Source organism: Chaetodon auriga, chromosome 5 (assembly GCF_051107435.1).
Source record: "Chaetodon auriga isolate fChaAug3 chromosome 5, fChaAug3.hap1, whole genome shotgun sequence".
In the NCBI taxonomy this organism is placed as follows: Eukaryota; Metazoa; Chordata; class Actinopteri; order Chaetodontiformes; family Chaetodontidae; genus Chaetodon; species Chaetodon auriga.
This window is the reverse complement of record NC_135078.1, coordinates 3,839,201-3,851,273: the sequence shown is the minus strand read 5'-3', so window position 1 is coordinate 3,851,273 and position 12,073 is coordinate 3,839,201. Positions and strand designations below refer to the sequence as shown.

Below are 12,073 nucleotides of genomic sequence, written 5' to 3'. Positions count from 1 at the left end.
TCTTAAAATCATCTTTGTTACAGCAAAAATTCAAGGCAATAAACGTTTGATATTATTTCATGAATTATTTATTATCTGCATGTGTATATTTGTGAGTGAATATACCATGTCATGTTATTTACCTATGTATTATTTGTGTTGTCCCCTTGAATACACAACCTGTTGCTGCACTTTTGCACTACATGTAGATACAGCAAGTCAAACTTGTTCAACTTTTTCTGAATTGTGTTGCAATCATTTGTTCTATGCCACATTTAATAAATGAAGTGTACAGAATTCTATCACATGCTGTACTTGTGCTGTTTTGGCTGACTTTGTCTATGATGTTGCTGAAACCAATGTGCACCCGTCCAACTGACATGGCATCTTTCTGTGCACCAGCTGTCTACCAACTCTCATCAGCACAGTCAATTACATTACCTAAAACTGTTGGGTGGAGCAATGCCAACTCCACTTGCTTTGTATTTTCAAGAGGTAGGCAGCAGACTCTATGAATGAATCAATTTTTTGAACATACCAAATTAGGTCGATTAGAGAGTCATAATATCAGTTTCTTGTCCAGCCCTGACATGTGATATATGACTTAAATGATGGGAAGAGAAAGTCATCGCACCACCACACTAGTGAACGCTTGGCTGTCTGTCAGACCTTGGCTGTTGTTGAAGTTGCAGTCCAGTGGTAAAGGTGTGGAGCTGAGACTCTCCAGGTGCTGCTGCAGGGTCTCCAGCTCTTGGCCCAAACCGGGCCAGTCGGAGGTGAAGAGACGATTCTGTTCAACCACTTCACTGATCCGCTCCAGCAGCTGAGTCACACTAACAAGAGGGAGATTTAGACATTAAAACATTTATAAAACTGCACATAAGTAGAAATATAGTGTCACTCTTAGTCCTTTTCTTAAAGATACAGTACTCCATTTACAAAAAGTATTGAGAGAAACTGTTTTTATAGTGCAGGATAAATTTTAGGTTGATATGAGAGGAACAAAGTGAGGGAGAGAAGGACAGAGCAAAAATGTGGGAAGTGAGGAGTGAGTGGACTAGTGGGTGAAAGAAAGACAGGATGATGGGAAGAGGAAAGAGAAACAGAATGACAGGGGAAGCAATCAGGACTGTATTTATGAAGCATCTCAGAAGTTCTCCTGGAAACCACTCTGAGGGTTAAACCAGGACCAAAACCAGTCCAGAGCATAAAGGCTGGCGGCAGGAGGAAACAGCTATCTGGCTCTATTCAAAGGTAACAAAATCCATCTACCAGCACCACCAAAGCTTAGGGTTACAAAAAATGTCAAAGCAGCACCTTGTGGTTTTGTAGGGGCTTATATGCTGAACCCTTTGCTTGCTGGACGCAGTGACTTTCTGAAGTGTTGGCTGGTGTCCTGGCTGGAAATGTTGTTACCTTTGGTTTCTCCTGTTTCCAGTTATTTGTGCTAGGCTAAGCTAACTGGCTGCTGACAGCTGCTTCATATCTATTGCTGACTCATGAAAGTCAATCTTCTCACCTAACTTGGCAAAAGAGTGACGATTAATGTAACAGTGTCTCTTTGAGTACACCTGTGCACACTCTGTCCTTGCGTTGGACCTCTTACAAAATATTTTTATTTAAAAATTATGTGTTTAACAGTCAATACATTCAAGAGCTTTAGGCCCATTGGAGCCAAGAGAGAGCTGCCACTTTGAGAGCATAAGTGTGAACAGGGCAGCTCGTTAGGGAGTTGAGACCTTACTTCAGCAGAGCAGAGAAAAACACAGGCTTTGTTAAGAATTGTCCTCTGCAGGGCAGTTCTATACAGATTATAGGGACTCTATAGTTACATTATGCTTGTGATATTTTGTGAGGGTCACCTGTGGGTTAACGTGGTATCTGGATTCCGTTTTGAATAGAAACTCCAAATTTCAAAGCAAATTACAGAAAGAATGTGAATGTGTTCACATAATGTGAAGACTCATGTTAAGTATGCGGTGAGCAGATAAGTATATCCCTGCAGTCCCAAATGGCCCAACGTCTAAAACAACGTCTAAAAATACAATTAATATCAAGTGTATTTTAAGAAAACACACACACACAAACACCTATGTGAAGGATACTAAAATGCATTACTGCAGGTCAGTATTTTTATGGTACTTTGTGCATTGTCCTGTCTGTCCTTGAAAAGACAGGCAGGTTGCACCTTCAGCACTGACCAGCCAGAATAATGTAAATCTTATTAAGTATAAATTCATACCCTTACAGCGTTATACAGATCTTTTACATCCAACCATAAAAGTTCTATTTGCATAATACACGACATAAAGTTAGACAGAATTATTGTCCCTCCTTAGCACAAATTTGAATCCACTGTGCGTGTCTAGTACTTTCACATTTTGCTGTACTGCATGTTTTGCACCTTTTAAAAAGAACTCAATCACAGGATGCTACTTGAACAGTGCACAACCAAGACTTCTTTACACATTTATTGGTCAATTATCTATTAATGTAGAACATTAGGCAATTTGTCCGCATTCACATGCAACTTTAATAACAGTTAATAACTTTAATTAGCACAATAATGCAGAAATCGAGAAGAATTCAAGCTCACTGGGAGTGCAGACTGTTGGACTTTCTTTTGTCAAATATGCATTAGATTTAAACATTCATATAAAATAATTACTACTTTGTCATTGATTATTTTATGTTTAAAAGCTCATATTGGATTGTTGTGCTTGGCCTTGATATCAGCATAAGAGTTGGTGAAATTCTTGCAAGACGACTACTCACAAAACTTGTCAGGATATAGAAATTAACCAATTTTAAAAAATGGAAGACTGCTTGTTGAGGTGATGTGTATGTCGTGGTGTGATGTTGTGGAGTCACTGAAGACTGCAGGCACGGGGACATCTGTTCAATTTTCATTTTCACTATATATTTCAACCCCCTGATGACATTTACAGCTAAGATGTAGTTTCAACTTTTTTCAGCATCCAAATGGTTGCTGGGATAGTACACCGTTGACATTACGGTGTACTACCAAGAATGTGCACTTGCATGTGTATGATTGGCTACACGGTGCCTTGATGGATCAGCCATGGCATTAGTGTGACAACTGCTCTAAACAAACATATACAAATTATTGCTGACAAAATCTACTCACGTGGAGTTCTTGTACTGCAGGAAACCAAATTCATCCCTTTGTCCATCTGGGCACAGCGACTGCATGATGGGAATGATGCCAGCAGAGGTGAGTGGGGCTGCGCTGTAAAAGGCTGGACATGAGGGAGGAAAAATAGGGGCAGACAGACAAAAAGAGAAAAGACAAAACCACAAAGGAAGAGGATGTGGCAGAGGCAGGCAGGAGAGTGGCAAGGGAATACAGAGGATACAGATGTAGAAACAGAAGATGAGGACCAACAGGTAGGGGATTTGTCATGAAAAGAAAAACACAGGACCAAACAGAACAATATGAATGAAAAAGCAGAGAGATTCTGTGTTAGATTTGGAGAGAAGAAAGATGTCAGACAAGGCACCTGAAAGCAGCACACCAGCTAATGGCAGAGAGGCTCCCACATGTCAATGCTGAATACTCAGGCCTTTCACTATTTTGCTGCAAAACGGTGTAAAAAAAAAAAAAAAAAAAATGGCTCATGATATTTTGCCTTATCTATCAATAAATGTGGAGTGGATGAGCTCTTAATCAGGAAAAAAAGAAAAAACAAGTCTTGCTAATAGTTTCCGTGGTTACTGTGGTGCTGATGCTTGCCTATGATCTTGGATCAGCTCACCCTCTCTCTCATATCATCCACTTTATTCACCTATCCCTTTCTGACAAATACAAGGTAATACCAGCAATTCTGTGTGTACACATCTGTATAAAGAGGTTATTAATGATTAACACAATTACACAGCTGTCATTATTTAAAGTATGTCTTCATGTTGTATATGAATAGAGCGTATGGTTAAAGTGTATCTTTTATATGTAGTTTTTAAGTAAAGTATTTATTGATCACAACGCCAATTCTAAAAGAGTTGGGATGCTGTGGAAAACAGAAATGAAACAGAATGTGATCATTTGCTAATCGTTTTTGACATATACTCGACTGAAACTTGACTATATGTCAAAAATATACCTGCTTATTCTGAGTTTGATGCAGCAACATGTTTCAAACACGTTGGGACAGGAGCAGCTAAAGACTGGGAAACATTCCACAGGTAAACAGGTTCATTGGTAACAGGTGATAGTATCATGATTGGGTATGAAAGGGGCATCCTGGAAAGACTCAGTTGTACACAAGCGAGGATGAAGCGAGGTTCACCACTTTGTGAACACATGATTGTATGAAGGATGTTACTGCATGGACTCGAGAACACTTTGTAAATCTGTTGTTGGTAAACACAGTTCATTAGCTGATGAATGCATTCTGTTTTTATTTATGTTTAAACAGCATCTCAACATTTTTGGAATTGGTGTTGAAGACATGTGTGTACAGTATAAACCGAGTCTGTCAATGATTCGAACATTATTATGTATGAACAGTTTATAAATGTTTTATTACACACTCTAAGGATTCGTTCTTATGGGTAATTATGTCAGTAAGTACTATAACTACACTGTCTTTTCAATTGTTCATTAAAAGTTTATACACCATGGCTTGTAGGAGTTATAATTAACAAATATTTTAATAAATACTTTAAAAATGTCCTTATATTCATACCCACATATACTGATTATAAATGCTCAATAAGGGAGGTTAAAATTTCATTTCAGAAATAAGTGCTTTTATGGAGATGTCATGAACAAATCATCCCTCTTGTCAATGGAACATTTAAAATGCTTCAATAAAAAACTTTTATGCAACACTTCACTCATCGGAATCTCCAGTCGGCCAGCAGGAGGACATAAAGACATGTTAAAGGACAATAAATGAGGTGTTTTTCATTATGACATGGATTTTCCATGCCACATTAAAATCAAATCACAACTTCAAAGTGGTGGATTGCATATCAGTGTTGTCCAGCAGAAGGCAGCAGAGACCTGCGCCCATAAGTTTTCACCAGGCGGTGCAGGGAACTTTTTCTTTTTTGTGATAGAGATGTATCATCCATGTCAAAATGAAAAACAACCAACTATCCAACCAAAGCTTTGGGGTCTGGATGTAGTACACAAAGACACTCACACAGGTCAATAGGCACGGTCCATTTAAAATACTTTAAAAGTCTTTGTGTATGAAATGACTAAATGTGTTCTGCTGCTAACACTGAGAAAACTCTGCACGGCAACTTTAATGTCTTGAATGTTTATATACTCTCAGATATTATAAAACAGGAGCCAAATTCACTCTCAAGCATTAAATGATGAAACTGATTTATTGGCATGTTCACTGTCAGAAGCAGCAAAATCAGTGTCAGTGGTACTTAAGGTACTTAGGCAGTGTTTTTGTTCTGCTTGTTGAAATTCTTTTTACACCCAAACAGAAATCAATAAATCTAATGCTCTGACAAAAAAGAAAAATAATTGTTATCTGTGGCTGTTGCCGGCCTTTAATCAGCCCATCAAATGATTTCATTTGCCTGAATGAAAGGATTTGATGGGCTACCTTAATGACATGAGAAACTCTGTAACGTCATCTAATGACTCAGGAGAATATGCAGAACAGAAGGGCATAAGGTGAGGGAAAAAAGCCCGGGTGTAGTTTTAGAACTTGATTAATTCTCAGGAGAAATTAAACTCTCCCATCTGTATAATTAGAATCATATGCCGTATATCTTTGTTTATGCCTTGATAAACGTTTGTAGTTTGTTATTAAAATGTGGAGCAAATATTTTTAGGACCATTATTTACATTCTCCGTATGGCACTTCTCTTTTTCAACATATTAATCTTATTAAAAGTTCAGCAATTAAGTAAAGTAAAAGTGAAAGTTTCTATTCTGGGATCATGTATTTGATCCCAGAATAGAAACTAAAGCTGAGTTGCCAGCACTTCTCCTCCTGCTGTTAAACCCCAGGAGGTCCAGCACTGAAGAGATAATTAAAGTTAAAGATCCTGTTATCTTTATCTAAACCCAGATTTGCTTTGTCTGGGTTCAAGTTTTCTACTCATGATTTCAAAAACTGTTGAGTAATACAGATGTGCTTTATTGTCAATAGAAGCGTCTAGTAATCAATTATCAAGTGAATAAAGTCATAGTGCTTTTGAATAATGGGAGTGGATCTGCGAGGTACTGGAAAATGTACTGTACATGAAAGTACAAGAACATCAATTGATTCAGTTCATTGACATCTGTCCTCTCTGACCAGCTAGCTACGAATAAAGATCATCCAGTTAGGGTGTTAAACACAGGTCAGAATCCATCACAAGTTAAACTTCAATTAAAGAGAGACAGCATTAAGTACACAACCTGCTCTACGGAGCAAGAATTAGATGAAATGATAACCAATCAATTAAATTAAGTCACTTGTTTTCACAGACTCAGTCAAACACACAAGGTGTCTGACGGACTCTGTGCCGACAAATCATCCAAAACACACAATAACCACACAGCAAGACACACACAGGTGGGGTTTGCGCATTCAAAGTCACACGAAACATAGAAACATCTTGTTTAATTCAGCAAATTTTAGGACACTGCAGAGAAGCACAACAGAGTGAGGGCCTGTTAGAAGCTAAAAAATGCTAAAAAAAATATTATCAACGCGCAACAATATTGAGCAACATAATCACAAAATGACTTGTTAGCTCTATTGCGCCATCCATTTGTTTAGAAAGATGTAAGTGTGAATGACAGATGAGATTGTTGAATTCCATACTGTATGTTTTCATCATTCATCATATAAATGTGATCCTCTCTGTCCAGCAGCCACTGTTCTTGAATGGCCGTGTTAATGTGAGCCAGCATGTCCTCATACCTACATGACTGAATAGTTTGATTGACATTGGCTTCCAAAATGGCAGATCAGACCGCTGGAGAGTAGCAGTCATAGCACCAGACGTGTTGTCACGTGGTTGATGTTGTGAAACAGCAGTTTGCTTCGGTTTAGGCACCAAAACTAATGGTTAGGTTTTGGAAAAAATAAAGGTTTGAACTAAAAACATTACTGTTATGTATGTTCAAGAACTTTAGCACGTTACGCAAGGTCTCTGAAGTGAAGTCTGTTGTTTCTACCCCACCTGCTCCTTATGCAGACTTGCTCTTTATCCTAATTGCTACACATAAAGGATATGTTTCTGTATTATTGTACACGCACATCATTTATTTACATTCAAGTGACTAAGTCCTCTAGTGGCTGCAGTAATTATGACGAGAGCAAATGAACAAGTCGTGTGACATTGAGATAAGGCAAGAATATCCTCATATGGAGGAGGTCGGGATGGATGGATGGGACAACAAAACATCAGAATTTTACATAGGACACTGTTGGTGTCCCATTTCAAACCAACAGTCAACATTTTTCTTTTTAAAAGCCTGACTGCGGTCATTCTCTCACCTTAAATAAATAGTTATTATCGTAACCATCACGACGGAGCTCCCATAATCTTAACTAAGTATGTATTTTAATACAAATCATGATCCTAACCAAGTTCTTATTGTACCTAAACCTAACCTTATCCGCCAAGGACACCTATCCCTGCACACCTGAGGTCTGCACCAACTGTCAGCTCATTTAAATCAGAGTTGAAAACATTATTATTCGCTACAGCTTTTACTTAAAGTAATCATTTTAAATGCTAGATTATTGTCTTAAACACTAAATTATTGTCTTTTACTGGCTTCCTTTAATTGTATTTTATTTTTATTTTTATATTCTCTTCTAATCTCTTTCTGTCTTTCTTTCTTTCTTTGAAATGTATGATTTTAATGTATTTTTATGCTTCTGTAAAGCACTTTGAATTGCCTGGTGTATGAATTGTGCTATACAAATAATTTGCCTTGCCTTGCCAAGGAGGCAGTCAGTGGTCCATACAAAACCCACTTTTCAACTACTAATGAATGAGTCCTTATCTCAACCAAAATCTCCTCTTTAGGATCCCAAGAAGACAACAAAAATACTCAGTTTGAGACTCCATACATCAGCTGGCCAATGAAAATAAACCCAAGTGATGCCTCTTGCGTCTAATAGACAAGCTTAGTGATTCTGTAACAGCTCTGGAGTTATCTCCTATAGTTCAGCCTGTGCTCTGCTGTCACCTCCAGGGAATGGCCAGCCTGGGAGCCGAACAGTTTGATGGTGGGTCCACAGAGGACGGAGTTAGAGAATAAACCAATTCTGTCGAATTGGTGAGCTAGGAATTACAGACTTTTTGGCTTGTTAACTAGACTTCATCAGCTAATTAATGCTCACTCTGGGGAAAGACTGAACCTCTTCCACTGGTGAGTAACATTAAGTGTGCAAGATTTCTGATGAATTAATATTCTGCAGGCCGAACGTGGCCTGGGGCCACCAGTTGACGATTCCTGCTCTAGAGGATGTGTGACAAGCTGTGTAGTGTGCAATAATACTAATAAGGACAATAATCAGAATAGATCAACACTGCCATGGACACAGTCATCAGTTTTTGTTTGTATCAATTATATTATAATGCAAGATATCCACTTCCCTTGAGGACATCTTTGTTGTTCAGAACAAGATGTTCTAAGAAGCTAAGAAGATGTATTTGCAACATACCTCATAGAAAAAAATGTTTTGAGCCGCTAAGTGACTGAAAGGTGTGGTTTCTGGCAGATAGCCCTCCACGATACACAGTATGGATCAGGGTAAAGCAAACATACAGCATATACACACACAGAGAAACACACCCCAAAAAAGGATTAACACACCCTCGTAAATTAATCAGCAGATGTTCTCATTACTGCATCATGTCAGCCATGATCAGCTGACATGATGCTGAATTAATGATGATTACACTTACACACTGGTCCATCCAACATGTTGAGAACATGCATCATGCACAGGAGAGAAAGAAACAAAGCCGGAAAGAGAGAAACAAAGAAAGGACAGTAGAAACAAGACAAGATGAGGTAAAAGAACATGACAAAAAACATCCAAATAAACTGGGTACAACTGCACAGTAATCAACTAAGGACAGTGCAACATTAAACTAAAAGGTGAACTAAAGACAGAGAAAAGAGCAGCACATGGTGGAGGGCAAATCACATACTGTATTTGTAACAACAGCAGATTAGCAAAAATATGCGTTTGCCTGTTTAAAATGCATGACGATGCTGCACAATACTACGTAATATCTTCATGACTTCAGGGAAATCTAGGCAAACATGAGTCAGCAGTAGCGTTCACTTTCTATATTTATAACAAGAACGTAATGCATCTAAATGTGGAAGGAAGAACAGAAGAACAGAAGGTATCATTCTAAAACCAGTATACCAGTGCAGTACTCCACCATCCATCCCCTCAACCCACCCTTCACTCACCCCCTCAGGGTCGTCTGAAGAGCTGCACACATGAGACAAGGGTTTATTGTTTTCCTAACAACTTTCTCGTGGCAATTGCTGTTTGGAGACAACGAGAGAACACTGGCACTAATCTTCTTAGTAGAATGTATCTTAAAACAAATTCCCCAGAAGTTGATCAAAGGCTGTGTTTTTGTGATGGCACGCCCCCAGTTTAAGCAGCAGTTTGGCAGTTTCCTGACCTTGAAATTCTCAATTACACAGATGATGCAAGATACACTGTTACACTGTACAAGACACCAGAGCGAACGAAATACTTGGAGCAAATGCACAGCAATAATGGAATCATGCTTCAAATGTAAATAATCTATTTTAATTAAACACTCCTCAAAATATAAATGATGTGATCACAGCCGGAACATTGCTAAATCAGACCGCATTGATTCCTAAATGAATATGGGTGATTCTTACAGTATCTGCTGTCCCACAGCTGCTTTATGAAAAATTTCTCCTTCATTTCATTAAAGCCCTGCAGCCCTCTGAAGGCAGCAGGACATATAAATTAATCTGCGGGCTCCAATTTGTGCACAGTACCATTACACATGGCTGTTTAATCATGTGCAAATGACACCAGGCTGCTGAGGAATAACCACACACCTCTACTACACACATCAGACTGGTCCATTATAGCTCAGCATTCTCCTGTTAATGCAGGAGATGTCAGACTACCAGGGCGCATTAATCCTGTGCCCCACTGCCTCCTTTCCAACCTTTTTTTTTTTTTTTTGAGCAAATGTGTCTTCTGTGTTTTATCCTTGAAATGTATTGCTGCTGTCACATCAATTATGATATGTAACACTTACGATGTTAGATACAGTAGAAATTTGACCGAAATATCGTCATATTAATGCAATCATATAAATGGCTTCACCAACATTTTTTATTATATCTTTCTATTATCATTCTACTGTACACAAAACACACCATCTGCTTTTGGCTGCAGATTTGTGGTCCTGTGTGTTCATGTCGTGCCATTCTGCACTTTCCAACAAGGTTATTACCTGAAAAGTCTTTCTGTTTGTTGAGCTGTTGTCATCATGCTTCACTATATCTGGTCTGATCACTGATAGAGTATGTATTAATCACCCAGCTTGTCTCAGCTTTTTTCCACTTTATGCTGCTGCCCAAACACAAACCAGAAGTACAGGTGAGTCTGGAGATGCCCACACAGCGTGTTTGCCCAAGACCTACCACTATATAATATATATACACACTTACAGACACACACACACACACACACACACACACACACATATATAATCACCTAAGTTGGGTTTCATCGTTTTATGAACTCAAATGCTTGTGAACAATACCAGTTTTGAACCTCCATTTATGGCCTGACATTGACCCACCACAGCCACCCACCCATGCCAATTTGTGGTCAATGAGCATATATATATATATATATATATAGTACACAAAATGCAAATTCCTAATTCACATGCAGGGTTGTATTCAGCATCTTTAGTCATTCTGAATGCAAAACACACATGTAGAGCACCGTTTTACAAAGTTAAAGAGAAAAGTTCCAATTCTGAGTGTGACGTACAGAATATTAACAAAATCCAACTTTAGAACTCACAAACAGGATCTTCTTTCATGATCACATACATACATACATACATACATACATACTGTCAGGTTCATTGGCCCAGTGACCGTATCTACTTGGTAAAACTGCACACGGTTGATGTAGCTGAACTAACTAGTAGCCTGAGTTAAGCTAGCGGCTAACAGTAGCATGAACAGAAACCTGAAGGTCCAGTTACTCACTTTGATTAGTCCATCTATGGACGAGCTTGACAAAGCCGGAACACTAAGCGACATTTTCACCTTCTCAGGTGCTTTTTTGTGATCAGGAAGCAGTGGGAGATATACCTTGAACACTGACCCCTGCTGGTCTTTCAAAATAACAGCATGAGGGAGACGGTCTGCTGACATTAGAATAAAACAACCATTATTCTTAAAACTATTCAATTATCATTTACATAATAAAAATGCACCATGAGACTAAGTGAAATCACTTAAATTTGCATTTTTATTAATTATTAGTTATTAATGAAGCTCATAAAATTATTCCCAGCTGATGTTTCTGACAACCTACAACATGAAATCATTGAGTTGCAAAGCAACGACCTGCTTAAGGCTACAAACAACTGCACTGACGTTTTCATCTCTGTTTGAGCGCCCTACGAATGGGAGCACTTCTGCTCAACACTGAATGAGCCAACGCTGGAAAACCAGCTGCGAGTATCATCATCATCATCATCATCACCATCATCGCCAAAGAGAAGCAGTTCAGCCATTGAGGAGGTTAGCGCGTTCAATAATTTAGTATTGCCCTTGATGGATGTTATAAAACTTGAATTGGCCCTGATAGGAAAAAGGTTCTCTGCCCTGGCTGCATGATGGCAGAAGTAAGAGACCTCTAAACCATCTGTGACCAAACTGCAGCTGTACCAACCAGGAAAAGTCCCTTTTTTTAAAAAAAAAAAAAAGTGTTTTTATCCATCATTTGTCAGAATAAACCCAAACATTTTAAACACAAATGTCGCCTGAACTCGCAAACAGAATCAAAGTTTATCTATAAATTCATAAATGATCATTTTAGAAAGCCTGAGCTCCTCTGGGGCC

The 12,073-nt window shown here is 38.5% G+C and overlaps 1 protein-coding gene across 1 annotated transcript in view; it reads right to left on the bottom strand.

The window, feature by feature from the left end:
* The window catches only part of abca2 (ATP-binding cassette, sub-family A (ABC1), member 2), a 106,285-nt gene that overhangs the window by 46,227 nt on the left and 47,985 nt on the right, over positions 1 to 12,073 (bottom strand). The window contains exons 3-4 of the mRNA XM_076731723.1: positions 3,128 to 3,239; positions 649 to 812 (exon numbers count right to left, since the gene is read on the bottom strand). Of these exons, the coding sequence (XP_076587838.1) occupies positions 649 to 812; positions 3,128 to 3,239 (276 nt within the window). The remainder of the gene's footprint in view (positions 1 to 648; positions 813 to 3,127; positions 3,240 to 12,073) is intronic.